The sequence below is a fragment of the Orycteropus afer genome, unplaced genomic scaffold (assembly GCF_000298275.1).
Source record: "Orycteropus afer afer isolate SDZICR_OR568_19922 unplaced genomic scaffold, OryAfe1.0 scaffold00070, whole genome shotgun sequence".
Classification (NCBI taxonomy): Eukaryota; Metazoa; Chordata; class Mammalia; order Tubulidentata; family Orycteropodidae; genus Orycteropus; species Orycteropus afer.
The window spans coordinates 6,708,094-6,728,078 of record NW_006921657.1 but is presented as its reverse complement, the minus strand read 5'-3'; the positions used below and the strand labels follow the sequence as shown (position 1 = coordinate 6,728,078).

At 47.6% G+C, this 19,985-nt stretch overlaps 1 protein-coding gene across 1 annotated transcript in view; it reads left to right on the top strand.

The window, feature by feature from the left end:
- Positions 1–19,985, top strand: part of ADAMTS14 (ADAM metallopeptidase with thrombospondin type 1 motif 14) — a 93,684-nt gene that overhangs the window by 20,744 nt on the left and 52,955 nt on the right. Inside the window, exons 3-4 of the mRNA XM_007940717.1 lie at positions 2,458–2,614; positions 8,101–8,291. Coding sequence (XP_007938908.1) covers positions 2,458–2,614; positions 8,101–8,291 — 348 coding nt within the window. The remainder of the gene's footprint in view (positions 1–2,457; positions 2,615–8,100; positions 8,292–19,985) is intronic.

Sequence of the window (19,985 nt, the reverse complement as noted above, 5' to 3'; positions counted from 1 at the left end):
GTACATTCCATGTTCCAATTATTAATGGATGTTAGCAGATGTTTCTCTTCAATTTGAGTTGTGCCACGTCAGTAAATGGAGGTCCTGAAAGCTTTGCTTTATCCATATCATTAAGGCTGGTTCTACTCTGATGAGGCAGCTCTTTTCAAGTTGTATTTTGAGTGCCTTCCGACCTAAGGGGCTTGTCTTCCTGCACTGTATCAGACAGTGTTTCAGGGCTATTCATAAAGTTGCCTAGTAATGTATAAGACAATGTTTCTCTGCTATTCATAAGATTTCCTCAGCCAGGTCTTTGAGAAGTGGATGGCCTCTTCCTTCTTCCTAGTCTGTCTCAGTCTGTAAGCTGCCTTGAAACCTGTGTACCATGTGCAACCCTGCTGACATTTGAAACACCGGTGGCACAGCCTCAAGCCTCACAGCAACACTCAAGCTGCCACAGTATGACAAACTGACAGACAAATTTGTCTCCTGTAGCTGTTCGAAATGTCTCCACCCTCCCCTTACCTGGATCCTATCTGGCCACTTGGTCGTCCCTGGCGTTCCCTCCCTTTCCTCCCTCTGAGGTGGGTCCTATTTCCCCAGGGTGCATAAGAGTTTCAGATGAATGAGGGCATGTGTGCTAAATATAAGCTTTGACACATCTTCGTGTCCTAGTGCTGCGGTAACACAAATACCACAAGTGGGTGGATTTAAAGAACAGATGTTTATTTTCTCTCAGTTCTGTAGGCTAGAAGTCTACATCATTAGTGTCTTGGCCCTTGATTTCTTCTTTGTCAGTGACCCCTGGCGTTCCTTGGTTCCCTGTGATCCTCATGGTCCTTACATAGCATCTGTCTTCTCTGAAGTGCCCTACACTGATATAGCCTCATTAACATAACAAAGAAAACCCTATATCCAAACAAGGTTACATCCACAGGTGTAGGGGCTAGGATTCTAACACATATTTTTGGGAGACACAATTCAGTCCTTAACGGACACTGACATTGTCACAAATATACCACAACATTTGATTTTAACAGTACTACTTATGGAAGCCTCAAACTCATTCCATTAATGCTACCATTTTCCTCTAGAACATTCTGTGGAATCCTGGTTGGGTCTAGTAAATGAGGCACAGAAGGCAGTTCGTTTTGGGTTTGATCCAGAATTTCCATCAGACGTTCATGGAAGGGACATGAAAATGATTAGTAGTCCCTGGGAGGGTCAGTGGTGGTGAGTGTTCAGTAGGTCTTAGAGGTTGTTCCCGAAGAAGCAATCTCAAAACAGGTTGAGGTAGGAAAATTGGCTAAATGTAGTTGCATAAAGTGACTGTTTAAAAAGGGGCAACTTCTGTTCAGATGGAGAAGGTCCAATAGATGTATAAAAATGGTTTCTTCCACTCCTCTGTGTTCACAGCTGCATCCCCGGTGCCTGGAGCAGTGCCTGGTATAGCAGACATTCAACAGATATTTGTTGAATGAGTGAACAAATTCGGCAAATATTTATTTATGGAGTGCATACTATTTTCCAGGCACTGTGGTAGGTGGGCTAGCTTTATTACCTTATAGAAATGATGTGTGTTTATGTGTACAGCTATGCATATATTCAAACACATCTAGTTAAGTATTTTGTTGGCCCCTATGATTTCTGCCTTCATTGGGCAGTAATTAATTACATGTTTGCTGGGCTTGGCCAGGGTTATATATTTTATGTTTTTATTTCCAAGGCCAGCACCTTTTTTTAAAAAGGAAATATTTTAATGTAGACAAAAAATTAGATTAAAAGCTATGTACTCCAGCTGCAGTCTCCTGGCTGGTTAATTGTTGGTGAACATTTGATGTCCTTCCTTGGGGTGAGTACTTGTGAGTGCGCGTGTGCACACACGTGCATGCTCACACGCGCATGCTCTCACACACACACACACACACACACACACGAGAGTTTTAAATTTGAATTAATAGCTCTTGTGTTGGAAAGAGGGACTAGTACCTGCCTGAGGGATAATTAACCTTTGCTACTAGGATTTCCCCTCCTCTGCCTATGGGTAAAGAAAAATTCATGTGCTTGTGCATGGGGCTGGATGCAATTTCCTTGTGGGTATATATATCCCTTATAGCAGGGACTTTCATACCTCCTCCCCTTTTTAAAACAATAGAACGCTGTGTTTAAATGAAATTTTATGTGGAACCTCATGATTACGTTACACAGTAAAAGTGGATCTGCTTTGCTTGGACCATGGGGTTCCTTTGCTCAGCCTTCCTGCTACTTCCCCTCAACTTCCCTACCAGGGTCTCAGTATATCTCCTGGAATCCCAGGGCTCCCCAAAGCCCTAGGGGAAAAGCTTGTCCATGTCTATGACTGCACACTAATTGCATTCACAAGTACTCACCTGTGTGTCTGCTGTGTTGTACTTATGCCACTTCTCTCTCTTCCCTTGTACCCCCTCTTTCTGCCCACCCACTGTGTCCTTGGTTCAGGCTGGCCTGATCCGCACAGACAGCACTGACTACTTCATTGAGCCTCTGGAGCGGGGGCAACAGGAGAAGGAGGCCAGCGGGAGGACACATGTGGTGTACCGTCGGGAGGTCAGCCAGCAGAAGTGGGCAGAGCCTCACAGGGACCTTCACAATGAAGGTAGGCTGAGGAGGGGCCCCAACTCTACCTCTGTCCATACTTCCATGGGGGTGGGGTTTAGATAACTTCTGGACTTCATTTTACAACTCCTAACATCAGTCTCCTCATCTACAAAATGGGACTGGGCCATGTAGATCTAGTAGAGGAACCCCAATGGATTTTAGGACTACTATAACTGGCTGGAATTGAGGGCCAGATACTTTAGCCCTCAGAACTCTGGTCTGCAGGACTCCAGTGGTCTCCTGATGGCCTCAGCATTGCTTTTCAAGGATACATATGAGCCAAGACCAAAGGTGGAATGGCCACATTTAGCTCTCCTCTCTAAAAATCACCTCAACCCTCTAGGAGCCACAGGAAGGAAAATCTTGGGGAATCATGAAGAGACTGCCCAGTATCGGGGTATCAGGGTCAGCATTGTATCCAAGAGAACATTTTAAAATCCTGGCTCCAACACTGATTACTGTCTGACTCCAGGCAAACCACTGAACGTCTCTGGGCCTCTTTTTCCTAATTAGTAAAGGAGGGATGATCATTGTCTACCTACTAAGGTTGCTGTGTGCATTGGTGAGATTATATATAAAGATTCTAGCATGGAGCTTGGGTGTAGTAGGTGCTTGATAAGTGGTTGCTCTCATTATAGCATTGTTATTAAGGGAAGCTACTGACATGTTGAGGGTGAGTGGTAGCCCAGTGGTTGAATCCTTGCCTTCTGTATTGGAGAGCTGGGTTTGATTCCTGGCCAGTGCACTTCATGTGTAGCCATAACTGGTCTATTGGTGGAGGCTTGCCTGTTGATATGATGCTGAACAGGTTTCAGTGGAGCTTCCAGACTAAGATGGACTAGGAAGAAAGGCCTGGAAATCTACTTCTGAAAATCAGCCAGTGAAAACCCTATGGATCATAATCCCATTGTGCATGGGGTCACCTTGAGTCAGGGGCTGACTGGACAGCAGCTAATAACAGCAATAGTGACATGTTAGGGTAGGAGTCCTTGAGGGCAGGGTGTCCCTGCACCCTAGCGACTAGCATAGGAGTTTACACAGCTGTGTAAACTTACTTTTGAGTGAATATACTTTTGAATGAATATAGGGGTGGCTGCGATGTGGTGCTGGTCCTAGGCCCGTGGCCAACTTCATAGTTGAACTTAGCAGTGTCATGAAACCCCTTAGGCCAAGAGCAGATGAGAAGGGCCCAGGGTGGAATCTGGTGGGGAGTGGACCACACCCTGGTGCTGGGGCCCTGGCAGGGTTGGGTGTAGCGTGAAGGAATGCCTGGAAACCAGTTGTCTCCAAATACAATGCCTCTTTTAAAGCTCCAGCTGCTCTCAAGTGTCACTTGTAAGAAAAGCTGCAGCACCCAGCACCCAGAGCTGTGGAGGGCTTTTATAGGCCTGGGAGTATGGTTGGGGAGGGGGGAAGATGAGGAGCTGGGTGGAGCCTAAGGTCAGGCTTGTGACTGTGCTGCCACCTGCACCATGCTGGGAAGAAGACAGGCCTCCCATAGGTTTACTTTAGTTCTGAATCAAAGGACCATAAATCACCCTGGCTGGGAAGAGACCTTGGAGAGAGACCAGCTGTGACCCAGGTTGAAGCTGAATCACCTGTCGTCATGGTGGACAGCAGGGAAGACTGACCCTGAGCTCAGCAGAGGTGGAGTCTAGGCCCATGAGAGCTCTGGTGCTTGCCTGCCCTCTCATCATCAAACTCCCACGGACTCTGGGTGATGCCACGTCATGTCCACAGCCTGCCTGGCTCCTTTGCCTTTCTTGAGAAAGGCAAGGGGTGAAGGAAAAGGACTCTTAGACACCTGTGACCTGCACGCTGTTATTTTAAGACTAGGAGTGGGTGGGAGCCCAGTGTGTGGAGAAGCAATTCTGGGGGCACCTGTCTCCATCGGTATTCTTGTTGCAATTAAGTTGGAAGCTTTTACCTCGCCTCCTTAGGTCTGTTTTTTGTCTAATGAAGAAAGGTCTTGGAGGCTTGGCAGCTGGTTAGAGCCTGCTGGTGGCCAGTAAAGAGGCTGTGAGGAATCGCCCTCAGCCTGAGCACCTTCCTGTCTCTGCCCATCCCCATCCTGTATCCTTCCAGCTTAGATGGTCCTCCCCCAGACTCTCAGCCCCCTGGATTTCTCTTGCGTCTGCCACCCCTGGAACAGGCTGTGGAATCCTCAGGGACAGATACCAAATCTTAATCTTTGTGTCACTCATAGGAGCTCTTCTGCCTCTTGGGATCTGTCTCGCTATCCTGTGTGTATGTTTGGGTGGGGGGTAGTGCATCATACTGTGTTTCTAGTTGTGGAGGGGCTCCTGCAACCTAGGTTCCACTGTAAATGCCTGAAGTGTGCCTATGGCTGTGGGGAGAGTGGAGGGGATGGTTCCCCCTTGCCACTCAGGCTCTGACTGTGGCTGCCACTTCCTGAAGTGAGCACATGTGCACCCCACTCCCCACCCCCAATCCTGGGTGAGCATCAGAGAAGAGTTAGGAAATTCTTTACTCAAGGCTGTGGTGAAAAATCTGAACTGTTTAGAGTCTGAGGTAGGGATTCCCTAGTTTGGACTGTCTGGTGAGAGCAAGCCCTGAACCTGCATCCTCAGAGACTCCCCTGCGGACACTGCCTTGGCCCTAAAGGCTGTACCGTGGGTGTTCCCATGCTGCTGACGCTACACCCTCCTTCCTCAACCCCATAGTGCAGCTCTCTTTTCAGCCTTGTTCCACCTTCCATGTCCCTTCTGTTAAGGGAACTGGAGTGAATGGTCCGTGTGCTTCTGTGGCCAGAGTTCTAGTTCTTTAGACACCAGAGCAGCTCATCCCTAGAGGTGCAGCCAGCCAAGCTTGTTCTAGGGCTTCTGCTTTTTTATTATGGAGATAAAATTCACGTAACATAAAATTCACCTTTTGAACCATTTTGAGCAGTGTACGGTTCAGTGGTTTTTAGTACATTCACAGTGTTGAGCAACCATTACCACAAATAGGGAAGGAAAATGCCAGAACATTTCCATCACACTCCTCCACTCCCCCCAAAAAACATACCCATTAAGAGTCACTCCCATATCCCCCTCCAGCAATCTCCTGACAACCACCGATCCACTTTCTGTGTGGAAATATTGGACTCTTCCGGACATTTTGTGTAAGCGGGCTCATACATAGATAGATAGGTAGTCTTTTTTTTAAATTGTGATTTGGATGAAAGTTTACAGAGCAAATTGGTTTTCCATTCCAGAATCCATACTCATTCAGATTTGTGACACTTATTGCAGTCTCCACCCTGTAATAGCATTCTTCCTACTTCCTCCCTGTGCCCACCCCTTCCCTTCATCTTTCTTTCCCAGCCCCTCCCACTTTCCTAGCTCTATCCCTGGGCAAATGTTGTCCTCTTGATCTCGTATGCGTGATTGTTCTGAGTGTGTACCCTCCTGAGAGTACTATTCAGTGATGTGCTAAGTAGTCCTTTGTTTGGTTTCTTTAACTGAGCTTAATGTTCTCAAGTTTCATCCATGTCATAGTGGATCAGTACTTCATACCTTCCTGTGGTTGAAAAGATTCCATTGTATGGATATAGCACATTTTATTTGTCTGTTCATCAGTTGATGGACATTTCATTTTATTGTTTTTCCTTTTTTAAAATTTTTCTTGTGATTTGAGTGAAAGTTTACAGAGCAAATTCATTTTCCATACATCAATTCATACACATTTTGTTTCATGACATTGATTGCAATTCCCCACAATGTAGCAGCACTTCTCTTCCCACTTCCTCCCCATGGTTACCTGTAACTTCCCTGTGTCCTTCTTTCCTGTGCATTCTGCCCCCTGAGCTATCTCCCTATACAAATACTGGCCTTCTGTTCTACCAGGATTGGTCGTTCTGAGCAGTATATCTACCTGGTGTAAATGTTCACCCTATATGCCTGTCTGTTATTTGGCTGGAAGCCATGGGAGTGAGTTCAATTCCAGCCCTGAGGATGGATATTCCCTGAGGAGTAACTAGAAGCATACATGCATTTTAAAAGGGAGTGACACTTATAATAGATGATCATGGTCCAGAGCAAGGACTTTTGATTCAGACGGACAGATAAGTGACTTAACATCTTTGAACCTCGGCTTGTTTGCCCTTAATATGGGGATAATAACCTGATCAAGTTGTAAGGAGTAGATTAGATGCCCTGCCACCTGTTTTTGTTAATCACATTTTATTGGAACGAAGAGTTGTTTGTTTATGTATTGTCTATGGCTGTTTTTAATGAGCCCTGGTGGTGCAGTGGTTAAGCACTCAGCTGCTAACCAACAGGTCAGTCATTCAAACCCACCAGCCGCTCCATGGGAGAAGGATGAGGCAGTGCACGTTCATAAAGATTACAGGCTTGGAAACCTAGGGGGCAGTTTTCCTGTGTCCTTCAGAATCGCTGTGAATTGACATTGACTGCACAGCAACGAATTTGGTTGTTTTGGTTTTATGGCTATTTTTGTGCTTCAGTGGCAGAGTTGAGTATTTGTAAAAGCGACTGTATGGGCCATAAAGCCTAAAATATTTGCTGTATTTTTCCAGAAAACGTTTGCCAACTCCTAGATTACATAGTATGAGTTAATAAAAACCAAAACCCACTGCCATCAAGTTGATTCTGACTCATAGATACTCCGTTGGGTTTCCAAGGCTGTAAATCTTTATGGAAGTAGATTGCTTCATCTTCCTCCCACAGAGCAGCTGCTGGGTTTGAACTGCCGATCTTCTGGTTAACAGTATTACCCACTATGCCACCAGAGTTTCTTATGAATTTTGCTTTTAGCCAAAAGGCCAAGCTGTGATGGTGACATTTTAGGCCCCTGCCAGTGATTGGAAGGGGTTTGGAAGGCACAGCAGGCACATCCTGGGGGCTGCCCTGCATAGGCCACAGTAATACCATGATTTTTTTCTTCCCTTATCAAGATGTTTTCACCCACTATCACCTCTGAGTGTTAGAGCAACCTTGGGTTCAAGGATTATTCACCCCTCTGGTAGCATAGTGCCTAAGGCACTTGACTGCTAACCAGAAGGCTAGTGGTTCAAACCCACCAGCCACTCCTCGGAAGGAAGGTTGGGCAATCCTACTTCTGTAGTGATACTGCCTCGGAAACCCAAGGAGGGGTCGCTATGAGTTGGGGGCGACTCGATGGCAAATAACAACAACAACAACAACTGTAACAAAAGAGGTGATTGAGGCTCGGAGAGACTTGGCCAAGGACCCACTGTGAAATAGAACCCAGTGGGAGCTGGAACCAGGGTTCCTGGCCCCTGGGCTGGTTCTCACTCTTCTGCTGCAGACTCAAAAACTCAACCATGCCTCGTGCGGAAAAGGGCTCATACCCTACCCTGGTATGAAATGTAAGCCTCACTGCATTGGCTGAGAGGCAGGGAAGTGGTACATGTAACAGGGCAGGTGGTGGCAGAGGGCAGGGTGGACTGGTGGGCAGCATCACATAGATCTGACCTCTGTGTCTCCATCCTACTTCTAGCCTTTGGCCTGGGTGACCTTCCCAACCTGCTGGGCTTGGTAGGGGACCAGCTGGGTGATGTGGAGCGGAAACGGCGCCATGCCAAGCCGGGCAGCTACAGCATCGAGGTGCTGCTGGCAGTGGATGACTCGGTGGTGCGCTTCCATGGCAAGGAGCACGTGCAGAACTACGTCCTCACCCTCATGAACATCGTGAGTGTTGGGTGTCCTGGGACATGAAGGGGTGGGGGAGACTCCAGTGGTGATCTGAATAGAAGAGTTCTCTCAAGCCTGGTGTCCTAGAATGGACTTGGGAGAGTCACTGCCCGCCCCTGGACTCAGTGGGCATGCTCTTGGCAGCAGTTCCCTGGTGAAATGGGCCTGCAGTGACCTGCCACCAGGCCCAGGCCTATGGCATGGTCTTGGGTGTAGATACCTGTGTTGAGGTGGCCCCCGAGCCATCAGGACCAGCACCTGGCAAACTGGAACCTGTAGAGACAGTTGGAGGCTGGTCAGCCATGACTTGGGGCTTCATTTGCCTTAGAGTTGACAGTTGTCCCCGAGGCTCATCATCTGGAGAAAATGCTCAATCTTAGGCCTGGAGAGACTCTCCAAGGGGCTGTTGATCTGGGAGGCGGGGATCCTGGGGCCTCTCAGGGCCCCTACTTTTTCACTCTGGTGGCATAGTGCCTAAGGCAGTTGACTGCTAACCAGAAGGCTGCTGGTTCAAACCTACCAGCCACTCCTCAGAAGGAAGACTGGGCAATCTACTTCCGTAGTGATACCGCCTTGGAAACCCAAAGAAGGGTTGGTGTGAGTCGTATCCGACTTGACAGCAGTGAGTTTGGTTTGGTTTTTATCTACCCTTGGGTTTGTTGTGAAGGTTGCGTGAAGTGCTAAGTATTTAGCACATCGAGTACTCAAGTAACATTTTCTATGATTATCATTAGCTGTATTATCGACTTTTGTGTATATGTATAGATTATCCTTTGTCTATCTAAATGTGAGTCTCTTGAGGGCAGGGACTTTGCTCATACTTTTTGGAACCCTGGCAAAAATCAGCCATTGAAAACACTGTGGAGCACAGTTCTATGCTTACACAAGTCAGCATCAACTCAGTGGCACCTGGTAACACATCATACAGTGCCTGGCACCTGGTAGGTGATCAGTGAGTGTGGAAGTGAGTGGCATCTAGGAGAGATGCAGGTAGTCAGCAGGTGCTAAGATGGGAACAGGAGAAAGCAAGGGATTTTGGTTGGCAGTGTCCAAGTCTGGATAAGTGGTGGAAATCAACTCCAAATACAGGAGCTCCAGAGAGGGTGGGTGGCAGGAAGTCTGCCGCTGACCCACTCCTTGTTTGGTTGCAGTTATTCCTCTACCCCTTAAGCCTGGTAGGAGCTCTGGTACCATAGTGCCTAAGGCACTTGACTGCTAACCAGAAGGCTGGCGGTTCAAACCCACCAGCCACTCCTCAGAAGGAAGACTGGGCAATCTACTCCGGTAGTGATACCACCTCAGAAACCCAAGGAGGGGTCTCTATGAGTTAGGTTCTACTTGATGGCAGTGAGTGTGTTTTTTTGGTAAGCCTAGTATGTGGTTTGGGACACAAAGAGCAAAGGCTACAGCTTGGAGCTGTTTGAGAGAGGTATGTGGGGCGGGGGAGAGAGAGAGATTGAATATGAACATGAGCACACCCACCACACTTGACCACCCACCCAGGCTTTCTGGAAATCCTGGGGCCAACCTAAGACCACACAGCTGAGCACTTACCCTGTTAGTGGGAGGCCAAGGTGAAGGCCAGGTTGGGCCCTGGAGGAACAGGAGGTGGGGAGGAATCAAAGACCCTAGGGAGCTCTAGGGTGCCAGGAGTTTGGGTCCTGCAGGTCCTGAAGCTGAGGCAGAAGAACCCAGGCTGTGAGCAGACCCTAGTCACAGCACTTTGTTTAAAGATAATTTTCAGAAAAATGTGAGATCATGACTCTCTTTTAGAAATAAAAACAACTGTGTGTTAAAGAATTTGTTTGACTCATAAATTAATGAGGGACCCAAGCAGATGTTGTAACCAGTTCAAAAGAGAACCCAGAGGACAGAAACAGTTACTGCAAACCAGCTGCCGTCGAGTTGACCCGACTCAGGGCTTCCAAGCTCCTCAGGAGTAGATTGCCAGGCCTTTCTTCTGAGGCATCTCCAGGGGACTCAAATCTCCGATCTTTTGGTTAGCTGCCAAGCGTATTAAGCATTTGTATCACCCAGGGACTCCTTGAAACATATGTAGATCAGGAATATTGAAATTAATGTGGAAATGGAGGCAAAATTGTTGTTGTTGTTTCCACTGGGTAGGAGGGAAGATAATTTCCCTTCCTTTGGAGAAGATGAGATTTGCATTTCTGTAGACAGGAGTTTTGCATTGCTGTCAGCTCTGGGCAGTGCTCTCAGTTGGAAAGTAGCCTCCTTAGAATTAGAATCAGATAAAGTGGCATGGTGGGAGCTCTGGTAGCATAGTGGCTAAGACACTTGCCTGCTAACCAGATGGCTGGCGGTTCAAAGGTTCAAACCCAGCAGCCACTCCTCGGAAGGAAGGTTGGGCAATCCTACTTCCGTAGTGATACTGCCTCGGAAACCCAAGGAGGGGTCGGTTGGGCAATCCTACTTCCGTAGTGATACTGCCTCGGAAACCCAAGGAGGGGTCGCTATGAGTTGGGGCCGACTCGACGGCACATAATAACAATAAGGTGGAATGGTACTGGGGGCAAAGCACAGTTTCCATTGAAGTACAGATTTTTTTTTCCCTCTATAATTTCAAGACCTGGCCCAGGGTCCTAAGTAGAAAGCCATTGTGGGTGCTGACAGGAGTTTGGTTACTCCTCTGACATAAAAACTGAATAATTAGCTCCTGGAGCAAGGTGGTTGTCCCACCTCCGGATTCTGGCTTTAACTGTTAACCAAAAAGTCAGAGATTCGAACTCACTAGCCACTTCATAGGAGAAAGATGAGGCAGTCTGCTTCCATAAAGATTTCAGCCTTTGAAACCCCATGGGGCAGTTCTACTCTGTCCTTTAGGGCCGCTATGAGTCAGAATCAACTCATTGGCAATGGGTTGTTTTGGTTTTTTTTTCCCCGGTTTATGTGGTGGGACTCTATCCCCCACACAGGGGCTACCTGTTCTGAATTTCTGGATTCTGGGAGGGGAAGTAGGGGTGTGAAGAGCGCACCTGGGGTGCAGAGTGGTTGAGAGTTGGGTAATCTAAAGAAAATAAGTAAACTCTCTTTCTTGAGTGCCATCCTGCCTTCTTGATCTCATCTTTCAGAGAAACTTGCTGGTCTTGGGTACCTGCATTAAGAGTTCTGTCGCTCTTTCTCTCCTTCAGTGTCTCTTGGTTGGATGGCGGTATCAGTAGGTCAGCAGGCTCTGGGAATGTGGACAAGCCCTAAGTCTTTGTTGTTATCCATTCATTTGTTAAGAGCCGAGTGCTGAGCTCCCTCAGTGGGCCTTGGGCATGAGGCAAGGTGGGATAGTAGTGCTCTTGAGGTTGCAAGGGACAGACACCCAACTCATACTAGCTTAAGCCAGAGGGGATTTATTGGAAGGAAGCTGTTGGCAGTGCCCACAGACTCCTTGCAAGAACTGTAGGGCAGAGAAGCTCCAGGGACTGTCAGGACATACTTTCCGCATCTCCATCTCTGCTTGTCTATTCAAGACAATATAAAGTGATAGGGAGCAGACTTTTTCCCCATGGCAGGAAACGAGGCAGTTGGCTAACCCAGATTCCTGCTCTTCCTGCTCTTAGGATGGAAGACAAAAGGGATCTTTCCTGCCCTCTGTTGTTAGATAAAACCCTAGGGAAAATTGGCCTGGGTAGAGCATGCTGGGATCCCCGGACTAGTTGCTGTGGCTGGAAGGTTGTCTTGGGTTGTATTTGGGGTGTGTTCAGGGATGAAGTGGAGCAGGAACTATTCCTAGAAAGCAGGAAGCGAAGCATGAAGATTACGCAAACAGCTTCTGCAGGAGAGGCCACAGAAGCAGCAGTGCAAGGCCTGCCCTCAGCACTGCACTGGTGTGTGTGTCCAGACAAGAGAAATGGCATAAGTGTAGTAATAGCTATAGTTGTTTCTGAGAAACCCCCTGGAGCCAGACCTTTTACAAATGTTTACTCAGCCTCACAGTAACTGAGAGGTCTGAATGTCTAGATGTTCTTATGCAGGAACTGAGGCATGGAGAGCTGCTGTGCCTCGCTGGTCTCAAGGCTGGTGAACTGCTTGGGATCTGAGTGCTACTCTGTCCTACTCCAGAGCTCACCCTCTTCCTGCAGCTTCCACACAGCCGGGTCTCCACTCTTGTGCTGGAGGGTGCCATCCCTGGCTCATGTCCTAGACCAGAGGGGACTCTGGAGCAAGCCTAGGAGTGAGAGTGATTGTTATGTATGTGTGTCCTGGAGGGCCCACGTCTCCTGTACCAGTCCCTGGGCTCCCTTAAAAGAGTGGGAGCTCAGCTGGGGGTTCTGGGCCACCCTGTGCCCTTGGCAAGGCTCCTGTTAGACCCACTGGCTGGTCTGGTCCAAGGCCCTCTGGAGAGAGCTATGAGAGGGTCAGTCCAAATGATAGGGGAGGGGATGGGGGCTCTTTGGACTGTGGCAGGAGATGAAACCCACCTCTGAGGTGCAAGGAGCTCTGGTGGTATAGGAGCTCTGATAGTGTAGTGCCTACGGCATTTGACTGCTAGCTAGAAGTCTGGTGGTCCAAACCCACCAGCCACTCTGCAGAAGGAAGATTAGGCAATCTACTTCTGTTGTGATACTGCCTTGGAAACCCAAGAAGGGGTTGCTGTTAGTTGGATCTGACTCAACGGCAGTGAGTTGAGTTTTTTTTTTCTTCCTGAGGTGCAACATTGAAGGCAGTGAAGTTAGAAAGGTGTATGGGAGGGTTGACAAGAACTTGTTTCCTGAGGAGAATTTGGGAACTTCTTTGGAAATTAGAAGAGGTCTTTTGATGGGTCTTGAAAGGACATATGTGTTTCCATAGCGCAAAGTATACTTTTGAAGCTTGTTATTCCAAGGGCTTAGTCAGCCTGAAACATGATTAGTTGAGAAGGGTCTAGTTAAATCCCTAAGATTTGGAGCTGTAAGGTGCTATGTGCATGGTGGCAGGTGGAAATGCTTTTCCAAGTTCTTGAGGTTCCTGATGTGGAGGCCAACCAGTCACTTACCAGCCCTCCTCCCCTGATGCCGTTACCCAGATCCCCAGAATGTCACTGTTGGAGGAACGCAAGCCCATGACCTATTCTAGCTCTCTTGGCCAAATTAACATGTTCTGACTTCTGACCTTTGATCTCTGACCCATGACTCAACTGCCTTGGCCTAAGAATGTCCTCAGCTTCCACCTAAGACCATGCTTCCAGCTACAGGGCCACATTCCTTCTCTTAACAACCTGCCAGAAATTAGGTGAGGAGAAGAGTAATTGTCTTCTCAGAGGTTCCTGAAAGCCCTGTGAGGCTGGATCTTCTGCTCATTGCTGATTTCCCTGAAGAATGTGGGAACTGAAAGGGCCTCAGGATGGACAATTGAGGCTGAGCTTCTGCAAGAGCCCCTGTTCCTCTGGAGAATGTATTCCTCAGTGCTGTGGACCAAAGGAGAGACTCACAGCATTGAGATCGGAGGGGGCCTACAGAGCTGGTACCAGGGCAACCTGCTGTGACTATAGGACAGGAAGTAGAAGGTGGGGCTCTGGCTTCCTGGGTGTGGGAGAACAGCCAGCCAGGGCTCCGACCCTGGAAAGGGAGCGGATGGGGAGCCGACAGCCTCTCCCTCCCAGCCTCTTGTCCCTTCTCCCAGGAGACCAAACCTTATCCTGTCCGTTGTGCAGGAGCTTCTATTTGGTTTGGATGCTTGAAGCACTGATGCCCTTAGGGGATTTCATGGAGTCAGTACAAAGGGCGTCACTTGGCTATCCCCTTGGACCATGTCTAATCATGGTTTCCGGGGCCAGGGCTAGCCTGATGTGATTAGAGAGGAGATCTAGTTCCCAGGATGGATGGTCCCATTGTGTTCACCCAGAGAGGGGCAGAAGCCCTTAGTGCAACACTCAGAATTATCTGATGAGGCCCTAGTCCCTGGGGTTCTCAAGAGCAGCTGTGAGAATGCATCAGGGTTGTCCTGCTTATTATTTGACTTTTGCACTAACCTAGGAACGTGTTACAAATATTCACACGGCTCCAGATGACGGGCAGTGACTCCCTCCTTATCTCTCCCTCTCATACTGGTGGACTGCAAATGAACTATCTTTCTATGTGCTTCAGTTGACTCATCTGTGCTAGGTCACTTTCTTTAAGGTTCTTCAAATATCAGGAGTAGGACATCCTTTGAACTCTTTGAAAGAGGATGTACAATCATCTTCAGCATTTAGTGAATGCCTTTTGTATGCCTGTTTTAGAAGGTTGGGTCTGGCTGTAAATATGAACTCAACCTGATGGATTGATTAGGGAACTATTGAGGGCAATGCTGAGGGAGCTAAGAAGAAGAGGGAGCCCCTCTAGGGGGATCGGGGGAGAAAGGTTTTCTGGAGGCCAGCCTCAGAGGAGAGGGAGATGTGGCAAGGTGGGAAGTATGTGGGCTGAATGTGGTGGAGGCAGGAGTAAGCAGGCTGACCTGTGGTGGTAGGCAGGTGGTGACAGACTGTAGGGGACTCTGGGGAGTTTTGTGGTGGGGGGGCAGCCCATGAAGCAGTAGCACAGGCCCTTATATGGAGAAGGGGTGTGAGGAACAGTTCCTGATGGTAGTGCCACAGTCTATTTGAGGGGGAGAAGGTGGAGGCCAGAACAAGCTAAGGCTGTGATGGGCCAGTGGAAAGACAGGCCATAAGGTCTCTCTCACTGTCTCGAATTATCACAGTATCAATCCAGTATCTACCACCTATCAGGTGCAGAGCTGACTGCTTTAAGGCTAGCCTCACTGAATCCTTACCACAACGTTATGCAGTTGACATTCCTTTTACCTTGAGGTTCCGAGAAGCTAAGTGACTCACTCAGAATCTACCAGGGCTTTAAACTAATTCTTCCTCCTTCAGTCCTGGCTGATGAAGTGAAACAGGAAATGTGTACCAGAATGATAACCAGAATGGGAAAAATTATGGATCAACACCCTGCTGGAAACTTAATCTCCCTCTTAGAAAACAAGGGCAGTGTGTGCATAGCAACCAAATCTCTTGACTGGCAGAGTTGAAAACAGTGGTGCCTGGCTCAAAGATGGTGACTGACCATGTTGCTTTGAACATGTGTCATCGCGTTTCACAGTTCTGGGAATAACCCAATCCAGCATCAGGCTCCTGAAATGGCCTCTTCCGAGTCACCCTTCTAGGGCTTCCACTGGGAATTTTTCCCTTTCCAGTTGTCATTACAATACACTCACATTTTATTGTTTGTTATTTTTATTATTTTATTTTACCTTTTTTAAATTTTATTGTGCTTTGGGTGAAAAATTACAGAGCAAAATTTGTTTTACATTCAACAGTTCGTGTACATTTGATTTCACGCCCCGATTACCATCCCCGACCATAACAAACTCTCCTCCCCTCCCATCCCTGTGACTACTCCCTCCCTGTCCCCTTCTTAACTATGTACCCCTGTCTGTCCAGCTTCCCCTCTATGTGAATGCTGTCCCTCTGGTGCCCCAGGGCTGATTGCTCTAAGTGCACCCACATTTTACAAATTCAAGTCTGTTCTCATTTCACTGAGTTGGCCATGACTGAACCTGTTAAAACCAGTTTGAAGCCCTGAGATCTATGTAACGAATAGGTGTCAGAGAGTCCCTGGGTGGTGTAAATGGTCAGGCACTCAACTGCTTACTAACCTAAAGGTGCCTCAGAAGAAAGGCCTGGTGATCTGCTTCCAAAATTTCAGCTATTGAAAACCCTGAGGGTCACAGTTCTACTCTGACACACGTGCGGTTTCCATGAGTCGGAGCTGATGCCACAGCAACTAGTTTTCTAACTAGTTTTCTAGACAGAGCCAGATTCAGACCCAGATCTGTCTGATTCCAAAGTTTGTGTTTTTCCCTCACTGCTGCTGTGGCGGCTCCTTGATGGAAGAGCTTCTTCCTGGGAGTGGTCTCCTTAGTGGTGTTGGGATCCTGAAACTTCATCAGAGCATCTTTCTGGCTGCTGTCTCCTGGCTGTAGCTGGGCCTCCTGCAGAGAGAATCAGGTAGTACCGGGCCTGTTGGAACCACCAGGAGCCTCTCCTTGGCCTGGGGGTAATGCACTGAATCTCTGGAGTGAAGACTTCCCTGGACATTAGGATACCAGCCTCCATGCTGGGCCTAGAGCCGGAGCAGAGGGAGAGCGAGGATGAGAGAGACAAAGAGGCCCTTTCATGGGTCCACACCGAGCCAGTCTGCAGCCAGAATCTTCTGGTCTCTGTTTTCTCTGAGACCCCTCTTGCAGCCTACCTGTCTGGGTGGTAGGCTCCCTGCCCATCCTGCACCCCTCCAGTCCAGCCAGGCTGACAGCACATAGGTGTTGGGAGCAGTTGCTGGCAGATGTTGGCTGCAGCTCTGCCAGGGTCATTGCAGCTCTGTCCACTTCAGAGCCCCTCTCTGAGCCCAGCGCCACTCAGATGCCCTGCTTAAGAGAGCTTGGCATTCCTTTTAGGCCCAGGAGGCCTGGGTACTGATGGCTTCAGACCTTGGGCTTGGCAGACTTGGCCAGGAGAGTGATGTTTGGTTGGCCCTTGACTTGTGTTAAATGTTCATCCTAACGGCTGCTTTTGAACACTGCTTTTGTGCTGACAGAGTATATTTCCTTGCCAGATCTTTTCCTTTCAGCGTGGTATGAGCCTCCAAAGCAGCACATCCTCCTTGCTTGTTCAGTTCCCCCTCCTCCCTCTCTTTATGGTCCTTTTCTCTCTCTCTCTCTCTTTTTTTGGTCCCCTCTCCCCACCAAGAAACCTTATACTAGTTTTAGGCCTCCAAAAACTGAAAGCAAAACCTTACTCTAATGCAGTAGTTCTCAAATAGGGGAATTATACCCCATAGACATTGCCCTTTGGTACTGCCTGGAGACATTTTTTGGTTGTCACAACTAGAGGGAGGGATGCTGCCAAATAACCTGTGTTGCACAGGGTAGTCTCCACAACAAAGAAGTGTCAATATCATCATTGAAATGTCCATTGTGCCTCGGTTGAGAAACCTTGCTCTGAAGTATTAGCCCTCAGCCCCATACATAGTGGGAGCTCTGGTGGTGTAGTGCCTAAGGCATTTGACTGCTAACCAGAAAGCTGGCTATTCAAACCCACTAGCCACTCCTCGGAAGGAAAATTGGGCAATCTACTTCAGTAATGATACTGCCTTGGAAACCTAAGGAAGGGTTGCTATGAGTCGGCTCCTCTTACTCCCTGGCAGTGAGTTTGGTTTTTTGGTCCATACACAGTATGTACATTTAAAAGTGAGCCCTTGGGCAGAGGGTAGTAATGAATGGTGGAATTCCTAGCACTAGAGAAGTAAGTTCTCCAAGGTTAAGAGAGCTGTAGAGTTTACAAAGTGTTTCCATATACAACATCTCACTTGATAAATTGGAGGCCAAACTTCTAAAGTCCTATTTCTGGGGTATTCTAATGGGCTTCCCTCTCAGCTTCCAAAGTGGGAAGCAGAAGCATTAAACTAACAGGTGCTGTGAGCTCATGAGCTCATGTTGTGTACAATCCCCGTTCCAAATGCCATCATCTTCCATCCTTACGAATCTGTGGTATGTGTATTTCACACATAGAGATGCGAGCTTGGGCCCAGAGACGTGAGAGCCACAGTGAGTAGCTGCCAAGCCCAGGTCTTCACAAGTCTCCACGCTGCCTACCTTTACATACCAGCTTCTGACCTAGGACATAAAGGCTGCTGAATTTCCCAAATAGGTCGTGCTAGACATCAATGCGAAGCATTGTGGCTTGTGAAAGGGACTCTGTTGGGCTGGCTGGGTTTGTCCCTGTGAACTGTGGAGCTACCCTGCACAAACAGCCTGGATGTGAAGTAGGGGAGCGGCTGGGTCCCAGGTGAACTTCTCAGGCCAGCCTTCAGGCCCCAGGGAGCCCCTAGACAACCACACCTTTAAGAGGTGTGCTGGTTAAAAGGCAGCTTAAAGTACTCGAATGCCCACACCAGCCCTTTGAAATACAGGGCCATGAATATGAACTTGTAGGGAAGGGATGGAGTAGCTGAGCCTGCAGCAACTGAGAAATGAATCAGGAGGCTGCACCCTCTTCCCACCACCCTGAGAACAGGCTCTGCCTCCAAGACTTCACTGGCTTTGGTGGACTTGGCCAGGAGGGTGGCATTTTGTTGGCTGATATGACATGTGTGTAAGCATGGCATCCTGGAGGGGTCTTAGTGTCCCCACACAGGGGAAACCAGTGCCAGGCTGGTTAGGGGCAAATCTAGGAACCCTAATTTACAGCATAAATAGTCTGTCAAGCATAACCCAGAATGTGCAGGATATAGAAGAGAAGCTAGATGACTGGGACCTTTTAAAAATTAAATTCTTATGTGCATCGAAAGATTTTGTCAAAAGGATAAACAGAGAACCTACAGATTGGGAGAAAATATTTGCCTATGACATATCTGACAAAGGACTTATCTCCAAACTCTACAGAAAACTTCAACACCAAAAAGACAAATAACCCAGTTCACAAATGGGCAAAAGACTTAAACAGACACTCCACCAAAGAAGATATACAGGCAGCCAACAAACACAGGAGAAATTGCTCATAATCACTAGAGAGATGCAAATCAAAACAACAATGAGATATCATCTCACCCCAGCAATAATAGCTAAGTTCAACAGTTCAGATAGTAACAAATGCTGGCGGGGTTGTTGAGAGATTGGAACTCTTGTGCACTGCTGGTGGGATTGTAAAATGGTACAACCATTATGGCAAACGGTATGGCATTTCCTTAAAAAACTAAAAATAGAAGTACCATTTGACCCAGCAATTCCATTACTAGGAATATATCCTAAAGAGGTGAGAGATAGCACATGGACAGACATATGTACACTTAGTTCACTGCGGCACAATTCACCATAGCAAAGAGATGGAAACAGCCTAAATGCCCATCAATGGATGAGTGGATAACCAAATTATGGTATATCCACACAATGGAATATTATGCCACATTAAAGAACAATGAAGGATACGCGAATCATCTCGCAATGTGGATGAACCTGGAGGACATTATGCTGAATGAAATAAGTCAATCGCAGAAGGACAAATACTGTATGAGCCCATTACTGTAAAAAGACAGAGAAGGGTTTGCTTGGGAAAGGGAACTCACCTAGTAGGTTACCGGGATGGGGAGAGACTAGGAGGGATTAATTTAGGGCTAGTTGGGGCTTACACACTGACATGGGTAGCGGGAGGGATATACGGAAAGGATATATGACCACCATGATAACACTGGGAAATGAGAGGACACTGAACTGTGCACATAAGAGATAGACAACAAATGCTGAAACCAACCAATGTGTCCACAATACCACATTGCCATTAACAACAAACACTAGGCTATACAGATAAACACATTAAAAAAAAAAAAAAGAAAAGTGATCCCACAGGTTGTGGAAATTATCAAACAATATCATTAATATCACACACAAGTTATTAAAAAATGCGTGCAGCAGTATATTGACCGAGTACTTCCAGAAATGTAAGCTGGATTCAGAAGAGGATGTGGAATGAGGGATATTATTGCTGATGTCAGATGGATCCTGGCTGAAAGCAAAGAATACCAGAAAAATATTTACTTATGTTTTATTGACTATGCAAAAGCATTCGATTGTGTGGATCATAACAATTATGGATAACATTGAGAAGAATGGGAATTCCAGAACACTTAATTGTACTCATGAGGAACCTATACATAGACCAGGAGGCTG